The sequence below is a fragment of the Ceratosolen solmsi genome, unplaced genomic scaffold (genome assembly GCF_000503995.2).
Source record: "Ceratosolen solmsi marchali unplaced genomic scaffold, CerSol_1.0 scaffold61, whole genome shotgun sequence".
In the NCBI taxonomy this organism is placed as follows: Eukaryota; Metazoa; Arthropoda; class Insecta; order Hymenoptera; family Agaonidae; genus Ceratosolen; species Ceratosolen solmsi.
Genome location: NW_011948435.1, coordinates 3,179,276 through 3,204,743, shown reverse-complemented (window position 1 = coordinate 3,204,743; position 25,468 = coordinate 3,179,276). Strand labels below are relative to the sequence as shown.

At 40.6% G+C, this 25,468-nt stretch overlaps 1 protein-coding gene across 1 annotated transcript in view; it reads left to right on the top strand.

Annotated features, from left to right (window-relative positions):
• LOC105364964 (discoidin domain-containing receptor 2) overlaps window positions 1-25,468 on the top strand; it is a 231,685-nt gene that overhangs the window by 188,660 nt on the left and 17,557 nt on the right. Inside the window, exons 4-5 of the mRNA XM_011503010.1 lie at window positions 11,987-12,092; window positions 19,860-20,091. Of these exons, the coding sequence (XP_011501312.1) occupies window positions 11,987-12,092; window positions 19,860-20,091 (338 nt within the window). The remainder of the gene's footprint in view (window positions 1-11,986; window positions 12,093-19,859; window positions 20,092-25,468) is intronic.

The following is a 25,468-nucleotide window of genomic DNA, read 5'->3' as shown; positions in this document are numbered from 1 at the left end:
GAGGAGATGAGCGACTGGCCCTATAACACAGTAATCACAGTAAAGGGGTTGCGTTACGACGTCACGCGACGAGATGACGAGGCGCCCACGCAACTCGAGACAAGATAGCCGTGGAAGGTGTGGGCGAGCGAGCACGCGCCCTTGTAATGCGGAGTTGAAAAGAAAGTTGGGGGGCGCCTGGCGGGATAGGGTCGAGGGCTCGCGACGATTGTGCGGTAGCCGGTGGGGTGATTGGCGGGAGGAGGGGTGGTGGTGAAATTGGGGGAGGGGAGACGGCACGGTCGTACGTGTGTAAAAGCACCACTTCCGTCCTGGTAGCCATCCTGGCGCCGGTTCGACGCCGCTGGCTCCCTATGCCCGTCCGCGTGTCTGTGTTTCTCTCCCCGGGCGCGTGTCTCTCTACTTGTATGTTCTCTGCTTGACATTCTACTCCTTGCTTTTCCTCCACGCAGCTGCAGCCCTCTTAAGGACTGGCTTCCTTCTCTCGTGTTCCATCTCAATTTTGCTCGGAGATTGTTATGCCACGACAAAACTCTCCTTTCTTGCCGAGCGGACACGGAGAATCGGCGCTCACTTTGTTCTTCGAGTACACGATGCGTTTTACGTTATTTAAGGTTTGATAGTATGTTGATTAATTTTGCAATGAGCCAATCGCCCAACGTGTGATGATTTGGATAAAGAGTTTTTATCCCTTGTTTTCTTTTTCCTCGACATAATCGTGAATAATAATTTGGAATTCATGGATGATGTTGTATGGTGCACCGGGGTTGTCTCTCAATACTCTCAATGACGATTAAAATTTTCGGAAAAAATTGTCACGTCAACGAGGAATATTTTATGATTTGTTTGGCTGTTTTTCAATAGATTTGCAAATCGGGAGAGGGATATGAAAATCATTAGGTGGTTTAAAAGAAACTGCATTTAAAATAAAGTGCACTAATCAGTAAACAATGTGCTAGTGGGAATTAGGTATTTTTTCTCTCTCCCCCCTCCTCCGCCCCACCCCCGCCCCATTTCTTTTCTTTGAGAAGAATTTTGGGGCGTGAAAATAGAAAAGAAAAGAAGAAAAATACTATCCACTGAATTGTTGAACCCGCTATGTCCTTATATCTCTTTAATCCTTTAGAAATGTCTGTAATCCTAAAAACTCTCCCTCGTATGTTTATTCGCCTTTAAAGAGGTGAAAATGCTTCCGGCCATGGCTGGCGCAACAATGCCGCGGGGCGTTGTTTGAGCTTTTGGCCCTTAACCGGCGCCAAAAGGGGATCCGGAATTTCTGCATCCCCGCAATGTATAACAATGTGTACGTACGTGCAAGAAAAACTGAAAGTACTAACACCAGCCACTGTAGAATTCCATTTCTAAGGAAGCTTTCTCCTTTTCTTTTTTTTTTTTTTGAGCGCCTACTCTTTTAATAATTTCGCTAAGCTTTCTCGCAGATGCATTCAAGTGCGCGATTGTCAACCGTGAAATTATTAACTTTTATTTTTATTTATTTTGCGAAAAATGTGAAAATTCCCACGGTAAATTGACATTAATTATGGTTGGATAACGTAATAGGCAAAGCATTTGCTACTAAGTAAATAAATACGGTTGCTTAGACTTTGCGTTTAAATGGTTTTTTACGTAATCGGAGTTAAAAAGTATTAATAAAGTAGGATAATGTTGATGAAACTGTTTATGCGTATTAATTGGAATGAATATAATGTGTATCAAACGTATATATATGTAGTTCTACATTGTTACAACTTGTCGTGCATATCAAGTGTAAAAATCTGACTTTTCTCGCACGTTTTCGAGATGCAAGGGATGAGAATGAAGAAAGTAAATTCAAGTCTAGATGATAGAGTCGATTTCGAGGGCTTGGGAAACTCGAATTAAATAGATTGGAATGTCTAAATTTGCTCGCTCGCTCGCTCGCCTCGCGAAGGGTAGAAAAATAACGGGGACCCTTAAGTCACTCATCCCCAAATCAACTTACTTAAAAACTTTCCCTCTCTCATTGCGTTTGCAACATCAAACTTATCCTGCCAGCGTTGAAAAAAATCACTTTATCAATAAAGGGCCGCTAGCGAGTAAAACTTTGGGGGTAAAAAAAGGAAAAAAGTTGAGCGTTTTCCTCGCCAACGTCCTTCCATAAGTAAGTCGTTTTAAACTTTCGATGCCGCGACTGCGAGTTCTCAAGCCTTTTCAGCTTCCTCTCGCTCTACTCTTTTCGCTCCATCTCTCACTCTTACTCTCACTCTTACTCTCACTCGCTCTCTCTCTCTCTCTCTCTCTCTCTGTATCTATCTATCCTCTCTATCTCTATCCTCTCTATCTCTATCCTCTCTATCTCTCTATCTCTATCTCTATCCTCTCTATCTCCCTATCTCTATCTCTCATTCGCGCGCGCGCGCATACTTTACCACCCTGGATTCGCAAAGTCTTCTAACACACTTTTCTGGCGAGTTGATAGCTGCAAGTGTTATACGGCGCTCGTCTCGTGTGTTTTATGGAAAGTTCGTGCTCGCGTAAGGCGCATACATACATTACGCGGAGGCGGTGTTGGCGAACAAAAATTTAGTTGTTTGTAGGGTATAATGGGAGAAAACTGAAAATGGGAACACCCGCACTAATGTTTATGTGCTTCCTTTTGTTATTCGCTTGGCCGGAGTTAAAGTTTTTCTGTTAGCTCATAACATCCTTTTCAACTTTAGCTTATGAAAAAAAATTGACTCGCGGGAATTAAAGTATTTTATATCTCGATTGAATTTTGAGGGGCGCATTTTTGCATTTTAATGCGCGCATTCCTTCGAATGCGACGAAGAAATTTTATAATCGGCCGAACGCTACTATGGAATTCGATATTCAATAGTCATAAAACTTAAGTAAAAGGATATTAATTAAATAATAATAATTTCAAGTCTCGCTTAAGAAACTATTGTAAGCTGCGCTATTATATCTCGAATGCCCCTAGCTACACTAGCAAAAAGTTTCAAGGAGAGAAACGCCATTTGTCAAAGCCTAGAGAAACTTTACTCTTGTTTTTCCATGTGCTGCACACGCCTCCTTCTCCTTCTCCTCGGTTCGACAAGACGCTACTAAGTAATTTCAGAATTTCTCTCTCTCTTTCTAATTCTGTTGGACTAACCGACGACGAGACTGGCGCGTAATTACGCAAAAACGGAAATGATTTTGCCTTAGAGAAAATTATATCATACCTTCGGGCACGCGAAATGGAAAGCCGAGGTTAATCCTTAAGTGAGTTGCGATTTATGCTTTAATATTGTGCGTTAATAAGGGCCGGTGCACTCTGACGCAGACTTTTTTTCTGGTCGATTCGAAGGAAGTGAATGTGCAGCTATGTATGTATACGGCGAGTGGGGGGGAAGTGGACGAGCAAAAACGGGAGAACTATGAACATGAGAAATACGTAGAAGAGTGGTAAACGCATGGAATATTATGGATGTACTTTGTGAGATTGGTATCGCGAGTGAATAAACAGAAAATAATGCGATCTTGAGAATGTAATGAGATTTTTATTTTTAATATTATGTACTTACACTTTTTGTTGGCCATTGCGTACGTAGTACGAAATGCCTGTAAAAGGCCAATGTGGCGTTTTTGAATTTATGCGAGCATTGTTGCTGACACAACGTTGGCTCATAAGAGCCTTTAGAGCATTATCAATCATTATTTACGATTATTTTTTTTATAATTATTTCTTAGTTATTACTTATTATTAGTAGCAAATAGGTTTTGACGTTTTAAGATCAAAATTCTGCGGAGAGTAACGAACCGAGAGTATTAGCCGCGAGTCTTATATTAATGCGTTGCAATTGAGGAGAGAATTACGATAAGTTTAGGTGAAAAAGATAAACGCTATTTACTACAATTATATTGTTTAACGTCTAATACTACCATTTACGATAAATTCAATTGCAAGCGAATAAAAGCGAGGTCTTGACAATAGCATCGACGGGGAATGGCCACGTTATTCGATTTTCGAAACAGTAGTTTGTAGAATATTTCGTACGGGAGAGAATATAAGAATTGAAGAAAAAACGCACTCGCAATTAATTTATATTATTCCTACTACTTTGCTGCTTGTATATTTATAAATACGCACTCACGCACACTCACCCAAAAGCACAAAGCAAATGCACCCCTATATCTCTTTTACAGCCCCCCTCCTCATCTCGCACTATTTCATCTATTAGCCGTACGTATTGATGTTCCTCGCATGGAGTATCCGCGTAAGTCATTAATAATAATCAACCGGGGACTTGGGCCGCTTCGTAACAAAGAATGAGCGGGACGGGAAGGGTGAGGAGCTTGAAATTAGATCCTCTCGAAAAGGTAGAAAATCCACGTTGGGATGAGAATTTACAGCCGTGGCCTCGGCTGATTACGTTTCCTTGATTTATCGGGAACTGTTCGACTCGTGGGGATTGCCCACACGATCGCGGGCCTGTACTACATACATTTACCGATCGATAAGATTCGAGTTTTGTGTAAGTTAAATCAGGAGGTAAATGATAGAAATAGGCTTCTTTGGAGGAGGTTTTAACGTTGCGTCGAGTGCTCGTGTACTTAGCCGATCATTAAAAATGTACAGATATAAACAAAAATGTATAAATAGGTCTGAAAGGTTGAAACTCGCACGCCAAAGAAAAAGCAACAACAATAAACGAAAAGCAACGACAAAACAATTAAACATATTTTCTTTGTTTAATGTTCAATTATGGTATTCAATATAAATTAATAAAAGACATATTTTTAGGTATTTTACGCGATTTACTGTAAGTTTAAATAGGAGTAAATGAAAATGGAGCTATCTCACTTCTTTCTGCACAAGGGGTCAGCCGAGTTAGATATTTCAGGGTTTTTCCGAACTTGATTGTAACTCTGTTCGGAATAAAAAGTAATCCTGCCTCCTCCCCCCTTCCACCAACTCATCCGTTTACAACGGATTTGTTTCGTTTCTCCAGGAGTGTAATGGAAAGATGGGAGAATGGTGTCTCTAATCGTGGTAAACCGACTTTAAAAAGCTTTAAATCTCTCGAAACTGGTGCGCGCGCGTGTACGCCGAGATATTCTCCATCTCGTTACCACAATAATATCCAAAGGCCATGAGAAGAAAATGAAATAATAGAATCAACGCTCGAATGTAAATTAGGTTGAAAAAAAAACATTATAGGCCAAACCTCTTTCAAATCTCAAACCATATCCAGCAGATCATTGGATTTGATTTTTGTTGGTATTTATAATTCATCGCCCATATTCCTCTCAATGTGGATATTCATCAACTCGAGTGAAACATTGCACCAAGTGCATGAAGCCAGCATCAACAACGAGCACGTCCAACGACTCAAGCTCATCCTCCTCAACCCCTCGTTATCCGCAATTTAACAAAGAATTGGTTCGCTTGGAAAATACTCTATATCGCTCGCTCACGATAAAGATAGCCAGACGTCAAAGTTTATCGATGCCTCCTCTCTCTCTCTCTCTCTCTCTCTCTATATATATATATATATATATATATATATATATATATCTTTCTCTCTCTATCTCTATCTCTATCGGTGCCAATGCTCGCACTCGTCCTTATATATATAGACTCTCTATACGATAATTGCCAGTCAGCAAGTTGCTTTACGTATTTCATTCGGTCCATTGCACCTACATCCGTTTATATATTAGAAAAATGCGTGGGAAGTGTGTCGCGTAAGGGTATTATTGTCACGAGTCGAGTTGTAAACAATCGCGCGCGCCCAAAGCTAGCGGATAATAGATAAATCGCGATTAAGGACATAAAGCGAGAGAGAGAGAGAGAGAGAGAGAGAGAGAGAGAGAGAGAGAGAGAGAGAGAAATAGTAGCGTTATTTCCATCGCACACATTTGCCAAAGCAAAGCGCTCGAGTCGAGACATGTGATCTCTTTGTTACATGTGCACTTGTCGCTTAATTCCTTACCTCACGTTTCGCACGCGCGCGCACGTTTACGCGGCCACGGGCGAGAGGAAAGCCATGGTTGGTGGGGCGATGATCGCAGACCAGGGAAAGGGGTTCGATCCCGTATTTATAGACATCCTGGAAAAGAAGAAGTAGAAGAAGAGGAATAGCGAGGAGAAGACGGTAAGTTATGCGATGTTTGCCCGCCCCAGCCACTCATTCCGCGTCCATAACTCTCCCGCCAGTGACAGTCCACGAACGGAAGGGTGTGCTCTCCCTACTCCTCCTCCTCCTACTCCTCCTCCTCCCTCACCCTTCTACGTCACCATATCCTCGTGTTCTCGTACTCCCTCTTCGTCTTCTTCATCTCCTTATTCTTCTTCTTCTTCTTCTTCTTCTTCTTCTTCTTCTTGGGCTTTTTTCCTACTTTGGCGAGAGTAGAGCAGAGCCACTGCGCAAGGAAATTGAATGCTCTCTCGCCCTCTGCTCGCGTCACTGTCAAATTGATAACCGCGTGCCGACTTTTTTTTATTTTTCTTTTTTTCTTTTTTTCTTTTTTGTTGTTTTTTTTTCTTTTACCGCGGCTCCCTTATATATACAGTTTCACTTCCTTCCTCTCGGTGTCATTCTCGATTTCGCTGAACGTGCAAGCGAGCAGCCGAGACACTACTATTTCCATATATCTGTGCCCAAGAAAAACTGTCCCGTCGGCTGTGGGGGCTCTTTCTTATATTTTGAAAGGATGATGCCGAGTTGCTGGATGTAATAAGACTGTTGGATGGCAGGGACGATGAATTCATTATTCTTTCAAATATAGGCTTTATCCATTTTATCCTTTGACGCTCTCCCGTCAGACACTAATTCAATTTTATGCGTATTTAGGTGTTTATTGGAAAAATGAAAATAAAAGTGACAAAATATTAACTGCTAGGGATAGAGTCTTTCATCCCCCGAGTTGAGGCGCTTTTTTTTTTTTATATTTATCTTACTTTCCCGCAACTGCTTCGTAGCGCTTTAGAATGTTTACTTTACACATGCTACATGCTTTATGCATATCAGTTGTCGGTATGCAATTGTAAAAGTTTCCAAAATGGCGAAAAGACTTTTTAAATTTTTAAAATGTACAAATTATCATCAATCGTATGTGAGTGTGAGTGATGTGCATTATTTTATGTGAGTAAACGCACTGCTCTTTACAACTGCAATAAACAAATTAGCTTCTTTAAATTTCTCACGAACAGTGTGACGTGAGTACGCAATTTATACCATTGCAGGAATATTGTAAAGACTGAGCACCGATATTAACGGACAAAAGGAAAAAAATAATTATTAATTAATAAGAGCTGAATAATTAATCAAAAACACGCGCAAAAATTACAATAAGTGTACTTTTCAAGCTGAATTATATACTTGCCTCGCTAGTAGTAATGTACCGGAAAATTCTTGTTAGGCGTACTTGATAATATATTGCTGTACGTATGCATAGACAACGAGTATTAAATCAGGTAGATGATGGCGAAAGAATGCCTTTTGCTTTATTTTACAAGTGGCTATTAAAAATAGCGATTTTTCACAGTCAATGAAATTTATGTAAATGGGCATCCAGAGAGAGAGAGAGAGAGAGAGAGAGAGAGAGAGAGAGAGAGTGTGTGTGTGTGTGTGTGTGTGTGTGTGTGAGGGGTGAGCGATGGGGAGGGGTATGGTGGGAGGGGCACGGGATATACATAATAAATAAATAAATAAATTTTATTTAATGAAATTGAAAAATCAATGTTGCTTATTGAAAAATTATTAAACCTATTATTTATAACATGCTCTTGTTGAAATTTTTCTTAAAAATAAGCAAAATAATTTCTTACAAACGCAATAATTGCACGTAAATATAAAAATTACTGGTCGAGGCTCAAGACGTCTTGTAATAAGTGGAAAATTGATTTTACGCCAAAATTATTCAACTACACAGAGTCAAGTGTATTCCCTAAAAGCGAGAGCACTTAAATTCCGAGTCTATAAAAGATTGCGAATCGAGTAATGGATAGAGAGGAAAGAAAGGCGAAGGCGAAGGCGAAGGCGAAGGCGAAGGCGAAGGCGAAGGCGAAGGCGAAGGCGAAGGTGAAGGCGAAGGAACGAGTAAGGGATTGAAATGGCAAAGGTATGTAACGAACGTGCATCTTTTGCAAATGGCGCGCGACCGATGCGGGCGGGTGCGCAAATACGTAGCCGGCGAGCGGGCCGGAAGTGACTTGTACGCACGCGCGCTCGCGTGCGTTTCATTGTCGGTGCGGCCGCTACTAGCACTTGCAATCGATGCTTATAAAGTTAGCGGCAAGCGAGCCTCTCGCTGTATGCCTCCGTGCGTGCGTGCGTACGCGCGCGCTCGTCTTTACATTTGCGCGCATGTGTATAACGCAAGCTAATACGAAAGCCATCGAAATGCTTTATTGGTTTTTTTCTTTTTTTCTTATTATTATTTTTCTGCGTAGGATAGCGGCAATCGTCGGCAGCGTCGACGGGGATGCGCGTACGCGCGTTTTTACATAACACTGGGCGTTTTTTCTCCTTCTCGAATATGCTCGCGTGAATTATTCATGAGTGCGCGGCGGTCGCGTAACGTCGAATAGGGAAATTTACTTACATAGTCTTCGCGAAACGATGTGGTTCTTGTGGGTATACGCACACGCGTATGCGTCAAGTAATTATGTGGCTTAGGAAGCTTCCATTGGATTCCGGGCTTTTATATTACAAAATAATTATTCTACTTACAGGACTATTAAACGCGAATTTGAATGGCAACGCGGCGAAGATTTGCACTCACACCCGCTACCTCGTCGTTATAACGACTTATATTTAACGACGCTGTAATAGAATATTTATAGATTTAACGTCGACTGTATGGCTCGACATAAATTCTCTCAATTACACAGTATTAATCGCGCGTGTTGCACTTTTTAATGAATAAAATTAATGCGGCTTCCATAATTTACCAAATGCATAATCCATTCGATGGATTCATAGTTTTATAATCCCTTGTAATACGTACACTTATAAAGTATTGTTTTTTCAAGCGGCGAGAAGCTCTTAATCTTCATGAATTATCGTACAAAGTTTTCAAGCAAGAAGAATAAATAGAAAGTTTTAATGTAGGGATAAAGGAGAACACTTTCTGCCGAAACTTGTAACATTTTAAAAAGCTATCTGTAAACATGGTTATTTATTTTTTTCAATTTTACAATAAATCACCCGGCCGTTTTAATTAAACGGTTTATCCCAACACATTATTGTAATAATTCTGATATAGGCCTGCACGAGCAATGCTGCGGCGCTGCATCGTTCGCACAACCGAAAATTTATGTAACGCACTTGTGCAATACATTATCGCCTGGCTTTGGCCTCGTTCGATAAAATTGCAAAACAGTTGGAAAACGCAGGATAAAAATGCACATTCTAAAACATCAAACGAGGGAAAAGCCCCTCCCGCCCGCCACCCACCCAACGCGCACGCCGCCGACGTCCTTTTAATAAGGAGAAATGCTGGGCGTATCGGTTTCGCGTAATTCCAACCTCGCGGCATGCGTGGGGGATGACGTAAAAGTTAACAAATTCCCGATCGACTTTAATGCGCCGCCCCCGAACAAAGGCTCGCGGTTTTTCGCCGTGCAAAAAAATAGGGAACGACCGCGAGCGCGAATTTTCCCCTCGTCCGCACCCATACATAAGGTTTCCCAGTGGCGCTCCGCTCCGCTTATTCCGAGTCGCCCTAATCACGGATGCGTGAAACAAGTTTTGACGACGCGCCGCCGTAAAACGTATGCCGCGAACGCGAACGGGGCGGCGGGCGGCAGTGCAGCGGCTTGGCATAACAAAATGCGAAGGATAGCCGAAGCGTCCTGTTCCTTCGTTATTCCTCGTTTCTCAGGGCGAGCGTCAGCCGTGCGCCATTAATCAGAGCCGGTAATTTCCTTGATATCGAGACCGAGAGACCAGATCTTTTTGTGCACAGTTCCCGCTGCGGGAATCAAACTCACGATTTGCGTTAGCATTATATAGGGCATGAAAAAAAATAAGGTGGGGGGGCGGGGTGATAGCCTCGTGAAAAATTACTCCATCGTGCGATTCATTATTTTTACTTGGTTTGTGGCGTTTACGGTTTACGATTTGCAGATTATTGTTGTTGCGGCGAGGTGACGTCTCGACACACCCACATGTAACAATACATTTCGTAATGGTTATGACGTCAGTTTTTTTTTTTGTTTCTTTTTTTTTGTTTTTTGTTTTTTTTTGTTTTGTTTTGTTTTTGTAATCGCATGGAGCCGAGAGGGTGTTGTACAACAAAACAAAATTGTCCCGAAAATTCGTCTAGCATTAAGTATCGAGTGCGCAGTGCATTAAAATGTTTTTCTTCGTATATTCGACTAAATTACCCCTCTATGCTTTATTAGGCACATTTTCACAGCAACGTGAAATAATGTTGAGCCTCGGTTCTTACCTGCAAATCATTTATAAATAATAGAATAAATTTCCCGTGATTCTCATGCTACGTACGTTAAAGTTATTGAAATGCACGTAAATTTAGATTTACAAAAAAAAAAAAAAAAAAAAAAAAAAAAAATAAAAAAAAAAACCGGAAAATAAAATAAAAGAAAGGTTGAACGAGGTAGTTTATAATTTTCTTACATGTGAAAATGGTCGATTGGCCAGTGTCAAGAGGAATAATTTAACACACGATTTTTATGGTTTTATTGATAAAGCACATAGAAGACATAAGAAATTTGCGTCTATTAAAGCGCTATTATTACACATAAATATATTACACATAAAATTTTGACGAATGCTTTATAATTAGTCAAATGAGTTATTATGTTTCTCGTGGATTTCTCACTGATCCGAGTGCATCAGCAAATTTATTTTAAGCTAATTGAGACTTTATGGCGCCCAGTTATAGATTTAGTATCCATTTACAGTTCCAGCTCATTTCGTATGTTAGTTTAGTTAAAAGTAGTGACTAAAGTACGCAGTAAAGTTATTTCTGGAAAGTAGAATGTAACGCTACAGATCACACATTGTCTGTGCAATAGCAATATACGCTGTGTTTTAAAATAAATGGACCTTTTCATTCTAAAATTTCATTCAGCTCATAAAATTATCTCTATACAATAACTCCTCTTTCTCCGTATAATGCGGCGCAATTTTGCAACAAAACTTATTGAACTTTTATCGACATTATGCGACTCTAAAATTCATAATACCAATGACGCTTTGATAAATCTGGTGTTAATTTGTAGATTTGGATTAGAAAATATCTTGGTCGTGCATGAGGACACTTTACAGAAATTTCGAGACTATATTTATCAGTAGTTTGCGTCACTAATCAGTTGCTGATGTTATCACTAATCAATTATCATATGTACATTTTAATGAATACGCTACATTTCAGAACGTGCATCAAGCATTTCAGACGTCCGTCCGAAAATTAATTAAAAATTTATTTTTAATTCCTTTCGCAATTTGGTTCTTTTTTCCATACGGTCACTTGTGATTGGCATTGATCGACATTTGAAAACGACATAATTAGCGGTTATTAACAATGACGCAGTGGATGGGGGAAGAGCAGGAATAAAACGATATCAAGTAATAATTAACACCAGACGATAATAACTCAAGTAAAGTACTTTGTCTTCAATTTTTCCATCATCATTTTGCTGCCCCAAACGAGGAACTTATTTCATTTGTTATTACGTGGCCGATTCAATTAACCAAACAAGCTCAGCGAATAAAAAGTCGAAGAAACCACGAATTGGAGTTAAAAAACGAAAAAAAAAAAAAAAAAAAAAAAAAAAAAAAAAAAAAAAAAAAAAGAAATAACACGACGTTCAACCGTTACAAAAAACATTATCAATCTCGTTCCCGTACGCGCGACCTACCTACCCACGCATAGTGGCGCACGCATACACGCACACACGCCCACGCACACGCACGAAAAAATATCCCTACTAATTAGACTTACACGTGCTTTTTATCCGACTATATCTGTCTTTTTTCGTCTGTTCTAGCACAATGCACCGGCCCTCTGGGAATGGCGTCCGGAGCGATTCCTGATGCTGACATCACCGCCAGTTCCAGCTTCGATGAGGACAACGTAGGCCCTCATCAAGGACGGTTCGTATATCTTTCTCGCTTCGTACCACCGACTATCCTTTTTTTTATCTCCTCCCCTCTACCTCGTCAACCAACCCCAGCTCTATTTTTCGCATTTTTATCGTAACGACGTGGGCGGTGCGGGGGGGGGGGGGGGGGGGGGGGGGGGGGGGGGGGAGGAGGAAGGGAGGAGGTACGATAGGTAACCAATGCAACGGAGGAGCTTTACTTTTTTTCTTTTTCTCTCTTTTACTTTTGCTCGTCTTTTTCGGCCAATCGTCGTCGATGTGGTCAGGGCTTTTGCCGAATTCGAGAGGAAAAACCTCGTGCACGCTAGTGACGCGCGTGGAAACTTAAGCTCTTCGTGAATTTTCGAATGCAGTAACGAAGCAATTCGCGAAAAATCGTTTTATTCCCAGCCCAAAAACGAGATGAATACTACAGAATAAAGAAAGTCGACAAATCATTTGTTGGCGCGTGTGTAAGGTAGGAGACGAGGGACATTCGTATGGAAAACTCTAACGTCGAAGAGTCAAGTGTGAGGCAGGAGAATACGGTGAGCATTTAAAGTTCGTTAAGACGACGATTAATAATGAGGGAAATTAATCAGGAAATTAATTTAAAATGATAAAAGCCGTAGTCGAGGAAAGTAAAATTTTTCTTGCTAAAGCATAGAGTAGCGCGCGAATCGTAAGGCTTTTACTTTATTATTGGCGATAAGGCATATTACCGGCGTCCCATGATCACAATAAAATTTCCATCATTTCTCCCGTGCATTTTCATCCATTCGATTCGCTAACGAAGAGGTAGTAACTATCGAGACTCCCTCCCTCCCCCCCTCCCCCATCCCCCCTCCCACCGATCACTCCCTCTCGCCCCCCCTCACGCCCTCTCGCCCCCTCTCCCCCTCTCCCCCCGCTCACCCGGTCGTCAATCATTCGCTGCTCGCCATGTGAAACAATGCACATTGACGTATATCGTCGGTAGTGCGCTGGGTGCACTGTCCCAACTCACATTACGCTCATTTCAATTGTACGAGCCTTAAAATCTGACTTATCGTTGGCAATCAATTTTCAGGAAATACCCCGATAGCGCGGCATCGGCCAACTACGTTTTCGCAATAAGTCGAGAGCTTGCAAAAGGTTTAAAAAGAGCAGCGAGCGTGCGATGGGAAAAAGGAGGTGGGAGCGGGACACGCAAAATGCGTAGGCGATAGCTTACGACGCCGTAGATTTTCCAAGCATCGAGCTACCAAGGCCGGGAAGGTGCGGTAGGAAAAAACTCGGTAGGAAAAAACTCAACGGCCCCGACAACTATGAAACATCCGCGTGATTTTCGCTCTCCACCGGAGGGGCATATCTTCTCCACCACGGGATGGGATGTTTATTACGCCCATATACCTAATACGAGACGCGCATACGTGACTTTATGGAAATTCTTCGGCCCCGGCGGCGACGGACATTATTTCCACGCGCGCCACGAAATTCTATCGTTAAATTTTCCCATTGTACGACGCCCGCCCGAGCTGAGCATCGCAATGTGCGTGGACGCGCAAGTGCAACGGGAGAGCAAATATAACTTGATTTGGACTTTCGGGGCTTTGATATAAGGGCGGTTATTAAACGCGCGCATTCTATTATCCTATTTAATTTGCAAACGAGCTTGCGACGACGATTTGGCTGGTCGAGTCGGAGACAATTTACCGGCTCTCTACTAATAACTTTATAATATAAGAAATTGGATGTTGATTGCCGGGCGCGTGCAATCGACGAAGCGAGAAAGCCGCCGACCGAGCAAAAATCATTCCCATGATGGCCTCGGCTATTAAATACACCGTTCGCTTATGTAATGAGTGAAGGAAAGCTTTCAGAGTCCGCCCATCTGGCATTCGTCACCACGTCAAATTCTCTCAAATCACGTGACATAATTATAAACTACTGGCCTTTATTTGTGTACTTATGTTATAGGCTTTGACGCACGTACCAACGAAAAGAAAAAGAAAAAGAAAAAATTAAAGCAAAGAAAAAAAAACAACAAAAAAACGAAAAAAGCTTATGAACTCGTTTTACTATCTCTGCGGCTGATAAAAATTATGTAATTTCATTCACCCCGCGTACAATGCTACTATTGTACGGATGAAATTAAGAAAGCGATTGAATCTGCTTCGCGTAGCCCATGTATCCCTATGTAAGCCGACAATTTCATTATTCCAAATCCTATCCATAATTTTATCGCACCATTACTTTGCCATTTTTACACATACTTCTTATTATATAAACACAGCAACAACTTAGCTGGGATAAGCCGTTTGTAGCATTAAGCGATACGTACGCGCGAGGCACATATTTAACGATACTGCATTTACACGTAATGAGAAATTGTAAATTATTCCATTAAAATTTACCGCATATAAATGCGATAACGTAAATAAATCAGTACCCCCGGCAATAATGGGCGATAAATTTATCCACTCATAATTATATTCCACAAAATGACTTATCGATTAGTAACTACTTAATATGGCATGTGTCGCGTCTGTTGGGTGGGGGGGGGGAATAAAAAAAAATAACAATTTGTATTTGTAGCACTTTCACAAGAATCTTCGCAGCAAGTTTCTTCTCGACACTCGTAATTCCCATTTACATAAAAGTTCAATTTCATGAATTTGTCGAGCTCGAGGTCGAGCATCCATTGATCCTCAACTCTCAATATGTCGCTGAACATGAATGATAATCCCGATAAAAACAAAGGCTTGAAAATGCGTAAAAGTAACGTCGACAGGGGGTGTGCAGACCATCTTGGCCTTGTTCCGAGAGCGAAAATTAATGACTGGCCCACTTTCTACTACTTTTCCCACTTCCCCTCCCCCCTCCCTCAACGCTAAGAATGACGACAAATTATATTTTTGACTAAGCGCTATCATGCATAGTTCTCGAGCCAGCAAATTGTCCTTGTGAGGATATTCATTCAAGCTGTTTTCCCATATTTTGCCTTTTCTATTAGCGTTATATGCTTTAAACGCGATATTTATCGGTATTTTCGACAGAGATCGTACGAAGCACGCAATATTGTGTTGTCGTGATAATACGCGAAGGTCCATCTAATCGATGGGAAATTACAATTTCGAAACGTAATAATGTCGAAGCTTGCGTTCGCTCTGCTCGAGTGTGAAAACGAGACATGTGCCATGACATTGGTTTTGGATGATTTCACTCTCTCTCTCTCTCTCTCTCTCTCTCTCTCTCTCTCTCTCTTAACCTCTCTATTCTCGTCATAATTGATTTCGTCGACGCCATGAGTCGACGCAGCTTTCCCCAGCCAAAGAGACGATCAAGCTTAAAAAATGATCCGTTATTTACATTTGCGGAATAACGAAAAATCTAAAAGCGCAGTCTTCATTCACTGGAACCGCAGGACGTAATAATACAACGGTCCCACATAGAACCTCGGCTTACTCATTTTTGTCTCTTTCCCACCTCTCGATCCTCCCCCTCGTTAGCGCTGATTCACCGCGAGAGAAAAAGAAGAGAAAACGACTTGACTTCCGCAATCGGTGACGCTTCCGCGCGGGGCTGCGGGAGGGGACGCTTCGCTCGGCTCCAGTGCGCGTTTGCGATCCACGAAGTGCCAGTGCCAGAAGCTAAAAAACACCACACTCTTCGCTGACGGTCATAGCGAACAAAGCATAAAATGCGCATCTCACGGAAAGTACTGTCTCTCTCTCTCTCTCTCTCTCTCTCTCTCTCTCTCTCTCTCTCTCTCTCTATCTATCTATCTATCTATCTATCTATCTATCTATCTATCTATCTATCTATCTATCTATCTATCTATCTATCTATCTATCTATCTATCTATCTATCTATCTATCTATCTATCTATCTATCTATCTATCTATCTATCTATCTATCTATCTATCTATCTATCTATCTATCTATCTATCTATCTATCTATCTATCTATCTACATCTATCTATCTATCTATCTATCTATCTATCTATCTATCTATCTATCTATCTATCTATCTATCTATCTATCTATCTATCTATCTATCTATCTATCTATCTATCTATCTATCTATCTATCTATCTATCTATCTATCTATCTATCTATCTATCTATCTATCTATCTATCTATCTATCTATCTATCTATCTATCTATCTATCTATCTATCTATCTATCTATCTATCTATCTATCTATCTATCTATCTCTGCCCTTTTAGAATCGGGGATGATCACTTTCTTTGTATCTAACCCTCTCACTCTACGCACTGTATCCGTATTCCAGCTCTTTGACGTTCTGCTCTCGCCTTCGCCCCTGAGCCCCCACCCTCTTCGAGCCACTCCCGAGTCGCCATTCCCCATTCCTCATCAGCCGTCCCGTGCGCGGCTCGCCGTCGCCACATCTCGACCTCGCGCGGTCACGGAGACGCTGACGTTCTTACGCCGACGGGTCATAACTCATAGCCTATTAAGAGCAGCTCCTCTCCGTCGTCCGTAGCCTGGCACACTTTGATACAGTCCGCGGATCAAAAGCATTCCATTCCGTACGTGCTGTGCCTCGATAAATCTCAGATATATTGAGAGATAAACCAAGAGTACATAAATGGGAGGAAGTGTCTGTGATTACCATTACGTTATCGCTGCCCCCGGTCATCTCAAGGTCACGGCAAAGACTAATATATCCCTTGCGCTCTTGACTTTCCTCTCCCTGTGGTGAATCGCCATTTATGCGCACTGTTTCGGCTGCATCCGATGTACCATGAGACATTGGAATTTCATCAATTGGATGAAAAACGCTAGCTCTCTTAACTTTGCTTGTCATTCTCGTTTGTTATATGCGGGGACGAAATAATCCGTGGGTTTCGATGCATTGGCAGCTCGTCGCGGGCTCGGCTCATCCTTAACGGCACGAGGAGCAAGCGAATTTGATCGCTTGGAAAGGCTAATATCGCCTCGATGATTACCTTTTCCTTTTCCTCGACTTTTGCTCGAACGCGAAAAGAAGGAATAAGGATAAAAGCCAGAGGAGATTTGAATTTCAGAGTTAAAAGCGCTGTCTCGATTGCCTATCAAACTTCGAGTCTCTTGGTCCTCTAGTTAAGCCGTCGAGTAAACGGGAGTACGAGTGCCACCGAAAATGAACTAGAGAGTAATTAGAGACAAGACGGCGAGTGAAATACACTGTGTCGAGATTGAAACAATGACGGCGTTATATGTGCGCGTGTACTTAGTCAAAGGAACGCGGAGAAAAGGCAGGGACCAAGGTGATGGAGCGCAAGATGCACAGAGACCCTCGAAGCGAACGAGTGAAATGAAAATAAAGAAAGGAGGCGGATGGAAGGGGTAGGGCGTTGGGAAAAGTAGAGGAAAAAGGAAAGTGCCAAGCCTAGCCAGAGCTTGAACTCAAAATACACGAGACGGCTGAGGTAGAGACACGTGTGAGCACCGCTGGATGTCCATAATTTGAATCTCTCTCCCACTTCTCCACCCCGTGCCACCCTCATGCTCTCTCGTCGTCTCTGGCTCGCTGTACGCGCCTTTCCGCGTGTATGTTTGATGTCACCGCGAATCTACATGTCGCATTTCCTCGACTGGCTACGTTGCAATGTGCCAGAAAATACGTCGGAGTAGCTTGCATTCAGCCAGGGAACAACGAGAATTGCGCGTAGCCGAGCTTCTGTTATGGTTTTTCATCCGAGTTTGTCTCTTATTTAGCATTAGCCTACTTACGACCTTTCATCCTTGACTGCTGCTCACCTTCTGTATTTAGCAAATACTTAATAATCGAGCGTAATTTGGACGCTTTAATTAGGTAATATTAGACCATATGCTTGACAAGTTTTAAGCAGAGTTGACAACACGTTGGAATGTCTTTGTACTATTATGCGAAAAGTCAATTATCTCATACATTCATCATTACTTCATTATTTGAACGTTAAATAACAATGTTGAAAATTATTATTTAGTAATTATCTTATTTTAAAATCAAATTACAATTAAATTACATATACTTTATGAACTGCAGCTAGAACACGCATATTCTGTGTTTCATGTATGCATGGACGTTTATTTCGAATTTAGAACATTGAAATAAATGCAGGATATTTAAATTTCATGTTTGTTGATCGTGCGTGCGTGCGTGCGTGCGTGCGTGCGTGCGTGCGTGCGTGGGTGCGTGCGTGCATATGGCGATGATGATATTAAGGAGAGGGAAAAACTTTAGAGTAAAATTCAAATCAATTCCATGAAATAAATTCATTAACGAACGAACAGTAATGTGGATGAATTAAAAACTATTTAATAGTCATCGTAATCCGTAAATGATGCGTAAGACATTTTAAGATCGTGTAGAATTGCGAATTACAAAGATAAGTATTTGAAGCGACTGATTCCTTAATCACTGGGCGTTCTTCGTTTTCGTTCCCTCCTACACGTTCAATGTACGGCAAACTCTTCTTGGTACCTCATCATCGTCATCGTAATCGTCATCGTCATCGTTTGCGTCATCCACAACGGTCATATCATCGTCAGCGTAACAGTCATACTCATGCGTAATCATCATGGTCATCAGCCTCTTCTCGATACTTCCTGCCATGTCACCTTTCTATCAGCCTTCCCCATCGATTTCTGCAACATCGCTGGTTCCTGTTCGCCCGCAAGCGGAACCTCTTTGTTCCTTCTCCCGCGAATTTGTTGGGCGTGTGCTATAGGAATCGGCTATACGTCTGTCCCTCCCCGACTGTTTACACTAAAGGAAGCTACATAATTAGCAATCGAAGTGCTTGTCTCGCGGTTCTCCTTGGAATAGTCGCTCGTTATTCCCGTCACTCTCTCTCTCTCTCTCTCTCTCTCTCTCTCTCTCTTCAGCTTATTCTCGTACTCGCGTTCGGAGGGGGCCTCATCTTTAATTCATATTGCGCGCTTCCGCGAACGACACCCGATCGATAAATTATAATTTCATCGCGTATTCTGACTCTGGCTGCTTATCCGTCAACTAGATATACAGAGGATGCCGCAATCGTACAGCTCCGAGCAATTTTTGCGATTTTCATTTGTATTTGTTTGATCTAATTTAAAAAGGGATATAAAGTGAGTGCGCATGATTGAGAATGAGGACGAGAGGTATGACGACGAGGGGGCGGGGTGGGACGTGGGATTGGTTAATCCGTATTAAATTAGCAAAAGAGTGCAAGCTAGGAAGCCGAATTTTTAAATACCAATATCCTTAAAATCAATTAAATTCGAAATGAATTTAACGTATAAGAAATATAATACGTGCCTCCGGATAAATACGATATGCCCTTTCGTCGTATAAATTTTATGCTGCGCTTTAAGCATTACTCGGCTTGTTCTTTCTCTCACGGCGCGCACTTTATAGCAGTACGATGAAATTGATCGAGAGTGTAAATAACTTACTTGTAATTACATGGTGTAACCGATTTCCCATCCTAGTACAGTCTCACTACATGGCCATTAACAGCATTAACAAGATACAGTTATAATCATATAAAACCGAATGAAATAAATTTGCCATTGTCGAACTCGGGTTGCGGGTTTAGGGTGAAGGGGGTAGGAATAGAGACAGTGATTGTAGGCGGGGCCTGGGTGGGGGGGGGGGGAGCCCCGGGAATTCCCGGGGAGACATATAAATGGCAAAGGAAATGGAATGTAGGACAGTGTAATTCGAGTCCTGAATCATTGGTCGTCCGCAGCAATGGAATTGCATAAATCGTCGGTGCTCCTATTCCACAATGCCTCTAATGGCAAAACATTGACTGTGTGCTTGCAGGTTGAGCCAGGAGAGCTTCGGGGGCGCCTGGTGCCCCAAGTCACAAATCACGACCGAGTCGTCCGAGTGGATTGAGATAGATCTTCACAAGGTGCACGTGATAACAGGGAGCGCGACTCAGGGTCGCTTCGGCAACGGCCAAGGCGCCGAGTACGCCGAGTCCTACCTCCTCGAGTACTGGAGGCCGGCCCTCAGCAAATGGGTCCGATACAGGAACGTTCTCGGAGAAGAGGTAATAATTATATGCTTGTGCTTGAGCGGTTAATCATTGTTTTTCAAAGTTCGCAGTCTCGGAGGTGCGAACGTTGGTTGGTCTTGACTCGCGTTAGTTCGCACGGTCCTATCGATTTATCAGTATATCGATCGTCTTGATCGATGGTACCGATGCGCTCTTCCACGGATTTATAATAAAAAAAATTCACTAATCCTTCTCTATATTAAATATTATGTATTATTGTCGAGAACAATTTAATATATTCTCTCGTATCATTATATTGGACAATATATTTACATCATTGAGATGTCGAAACGATCCGCATTTACTCATTGCAATTTTTGTAAAATATCTATAAATACATAAAGAGTACCATCTCTCTCTCTCTCTCTCTCTCTCTCTCTCTCTCTCTCTTATATTTTTTATGTGTAAGAAATTCATTAATCATAATAACGATAATTAATTTTATTTTTAATCAAATTATTGCTCTTATTTTACACAAATACAGCTTGGTATTTGTGATGTAATTTGTTTCTTCTTATGTTCTTTTGAAATTGTAAAACAATTATACCATACAATGTATTTAAAAAAAAAAAATTGGAAATTATGTCTATGACTTAAATTATTTAACCGGTTGTATAGTATTACTAAATTAATATGTGCAATATCGGTGACAAATAATTTCACACACGCGCACACAAAGACAAAACTATAATTATACTTCAGGAAATTAATCGCATTAACTCGACATTCGACATTCCAAAAAATAATTAAATTTTACCCTATAATACATCGGTGCTTTAACATGAGTTTTTGATTATTACAATTAAATGGAATAAAAGTCGGATGAATACAATCTGTAGAGAGAATAATGCTATTTGTGAGAATTTATTAAATAAAACTTTTGCGACGAATTTTATCAAATTAATAAAAAAAAAGAAGAAAAAAAATACTCTGTAATTAGAAGAATTATAATAACTGTAGAAATTTGGTTTAACTCGATAGCTTAACAAAGTCTACAAATACTAAAGTAACTTAACTAATTGTAATTGATATTCTTTTTTTATTACCCAGTAAATTTTCTTTAAGAAACTCGATAACGCAATACATAATTCTTCACGTAAAGTAAAAAGTGGCAGTTTGTACTCCGTAGTTAATTTTACATACTTCAAGTTAATTATATAGAAGCAGTACAGTAAGTATTATAACTATACAATTTGGATTTAATTTTTAATAACACTATTGAAAAGTACCTACACTTAGGCTATTATTATTAATAACTTATTTAAAATTAATTAGATCTATTAGTAATAATCTTACGAGATATTTTTATACAAGTCGTAAGTGTAATGCCATTTATAATAAATTTTAATTGTCGGGCATCCCTATAATATGAAATAATATCGACAAAGTAAACAATTGCCAAGCCTTATCGCCATGAGTCAAGATATATACGTACAATAAACGATGGACAATATGATTTCTGTATAAATTTAACTCTAGTCATATATTTTGTATATCACATCTTAGGGACGAGACTGACTGAGTGTGTGAGTGAAAAAAAAAAAAAAAATTTTTTTTTCCTCCATCATGATGAACACAGCCATCCATTCATTAAAAAAAAATTTTTCGCCTGGTAATGGCCTGTATACTCGCGATAAAAAAAATCATTCGCATGAAAATGGATTCTTATGTCACACTCTCGCTCATGTTCTCTCTCTCTCTCTCTCTCTCTCTCTCTCTCTCTCTCTCTCTCTCCTCACATACAAAAAATTTCTCTGGCTAGCCCACCGAGGCTCTTCCTAACCCATCGGCGGCCACTTCTCTGCCCCTCTGCCCCTATCTATTTATCTTTTTCACTGTCGAAATAGGGGAGAAGGGATCAGCAAGTACAATATTTCTCTTGGAAATTCAAAACGACGACAACATACCGTCGGAGGCCACTAAGAAGCAGGTTTTCTCGTGCGGTGGCACGGAGGACGAATAATTTTTGCGCCAAGCGTGTCCGAGAGGGGTTCGCGCACTCGCCGGCACTCAAAGTCGAATGAAGGAAAACATTCTGGAAAAACTACAATTTAGAACACGAAGGGAAGATGAAAAATGAGTGTCGCGCCTATGTAGAACGGGAGCGTGAAAAATGTTTAGAGAATGTATGAAATAAATATGATGGGCGAGAATAGAATGGATTTTTGAAAAACTTTTCGCGGTTTTTTCTCGATTAACGTTTCCTTAAAAAATTTCATCCTATCGCAACTCAAACAATCTCCCACGCGTTAATTAAATTAAATTTTTAACTTGGAGCGCTAAGCGAGTTGGAAGTTATACAAAGAGCTGATTATCAGCTTTTAAATTCCTTCCCGACTCCAGCAGAGTAATATTTGATTCCTCGGCATAGCGCCCTCGCAAACCCTATTCGACCTTCATTACCATAAATAAAGCATCGTCACGCGAATTAATAATAAAAAGGCACGCTTGCTTTTTATACGGCCACTTCCCGTGTTTTTATATGCAAACGATCGAAAAGGTAACGCGCGAGGAAAATAAGTCCTCTAAACGCTTTTCCATGCATCGCCGGCCTCCGCTTATTTGTACTCGTCGAGCGACGAATGATGTGGTAGAGAGAGAGAGACAGAGAGAGAGAGAGAGAGAGAGAAGAGAGAGGGAGAAGAGAGAGAGAGAGAGAGAAGAGAGAGAGAGACAGAGAGACAGAGAGAGAGAGAGACACAGAGAGAGAGAGAGAGAGAGCGAGTGATCGAGCGATGGTGGGAAGAGGGTTAGGAGGAGGCGGTGGAGGAGCTGAAGGAGAAAAGGAGAAAGTATAGGATCAATAAAATAAGGGAAGGTCGTCGCGTGTTGGGTCAGCCAAGACTATCACCTACATAGCCCACCTGTCTCTATAGGTGAGGTTGAATTACCTCGGTTCGACTATAATTACTTTTGCCGCGTGCGACTCGACTTTTCTCCTTCTTTCGATTTACTCTTTTACCGTCTGACCGCCAGTAGCATTCATTCCTTATTAATCAAGGAGCGAATTTATCGTAACTTGTCAATTAATGATCGTGTCTGTTTAACGAATATCGGACGAGATTTCTTCAATTGTTATTTTTTTATTTTTTTTTTTATTTTTTTTTTTTTTTTTTTGTGTTTTGTTTATTATTTTTTGTCAATTTTTACTTAATACCATATTCCAATTTTTACGTGTATGCTAATGCGTACGTTATAAGGTAAATGATTCGATTAATCGACGAGCCATTTTTATTCTCATCAATGATCATGATCCCTCGTGTTTCTTGTTTTTGCTCCAAATTTCTTCGCGATGATATTTAATTTGCTTATTAATGGAGAGTCTTTATAATACGAAAGCGTTTCTCATAAATAAATTATGACAATGTGCATTGATTATATGCGAGTCTGAGCAAATATAAGCTGCTACAGTAAATAATTAAAGAGTCGTTAATTATGCTCGGCCATTTACCTTGGTAATATATAACGTACTTTTAATCATATTCGGCAATACTAATTCCTATTAATAATGGAGCTGCTTATTTACATATTTTTCTAACGAGAACGTAATTTTCACGTCCTTTTAAATTACACGAATTAATTAGGCAGTCATTGATTAATTATCCGCTACTCTAATCTAATGATTTTTTCAAATTAATGATAAGAAAATTACACAAAGTCGCCTTATGAGATACTCCGGCGTCTAAGAGCGCAAACGAATGGGCAATTTATTGCAATTACAATGTACACCTTCTTCCCTCGACGTTAACGATATTCTTTTCGCGCAATTAAACAAAGATACACTTTATCTTATCCGTCGTCAGTAACGATTGAACTGGTTCAGGACTTACAAAAGAACCGCCAGGAGTCGTATAAGAATGAAGCAAAAAATAGAAAGCGACTCAAAGAGGGAGAAAGAGTAAACATTTTCCTTATATCAGTGGAACGAATATCGCGTAATAATTATAATTTATCAGTTATTCTTTAAAGATTCATTAATACGTATTTAAAGACTTGTGTTATAATAATTAACTCGTGTTTTTAAAATTTTTCTTATTTCTGATACAAAAAATATTTTACACCGTGATTTATCTGCCTCTAATGCCATGAGAAACAAATATCTGATAGTTTAACATTGTCAAATAATAATTTTTACATGAAAGAAAAATAATCTATGCTTTTATTGTATTGCTGTTTTTTTTTTCTTCTTTCTTCTATCTTTTTTCTTTTTTCTTTTTTATAAAGCATATTTCTGTAGTTCTGAATTTTTATTAAATCTTAATTTATATCTATTTTGCAACGGATGTGCATTACATTTAATCAGTAGCGGATCGCTTATAAAAATCGAAAACTTATGTTAAACGATGATTAAAGTTTCTCTTTAAAAATTAATATTCTATAAACTCTATATTTAGGTTTTTGTTTAAAATCATATAATCACGCACACGCGCGTACGCGTCACTTTCTTTACCCTTTACCTACGTCAGGCGCCCGCACTCGTAGACAAGCACGCGCGCACCCACGCACACATATTAACGTAAAGTGTCTTTTTTTCCCTAAACAACGACGTTAAAGATATTAACATAACATGGGCGTTGGTCGGGGACACACCTTGAACTCGGCAGTTGCAAAAGCGACGGCGGTGGTGCGATGGTCTGGAATTTGTCAACGACCGAAAAACGCGAAGAGCCGCCGTCAAGTAATAACTTGCGCGCGCGCGCGTATACACACAATTTCTCTCTCCCTCTGAAACACGAACGCACGCACACACACGCGCGTTCGCGTCATCCACCTCTCTCTCTCTCTCTCTCTCTCTCTCTCTCTCTCTCTATATATATATATATATATATATATATATATATATTTAATTCCCCCCTGTCCCCTCGTTCGTTCTTGATTATCGCTATACAACAATAAATATCGCCCCTTTCTATCGTGTACCACAAATTGTATCTTGGAGCCTTGTACGGAATCTCCTTGTGCTAAAACAAGGTGCAGAGATCGCGTGAGGCGTTAGCAGCAGATTATTACCGATGTTAAGGAAGAGAAAGAGATGGCACGAGGGGCTAAAGGTAAGGAGCGAGTGGCAGATGGGGTGGGCCGTGAGATTCGAAGAAGATGGATAATTACGATTTTCATGCATACATTTTAATTCGCTAATCTAAAATATGACGGTATTATTGGTTAATTGGGGAGAGAAAGATTTTGATTAATATATGAGAGAGAGAGAGAGAGAGAGAGAGAGAGAGAGAGAGAGAGAGGGAGCAGGAATAAGGAAGGTTCCGTATATTATCGAAGCAGGTCGTTGGTCGCCGATATACTTCCCAATTCAGACGAAGGCTAATCGCGATACGGTCGATGACTTTTTTATTCCTTTGTGCCCTGAGACGTC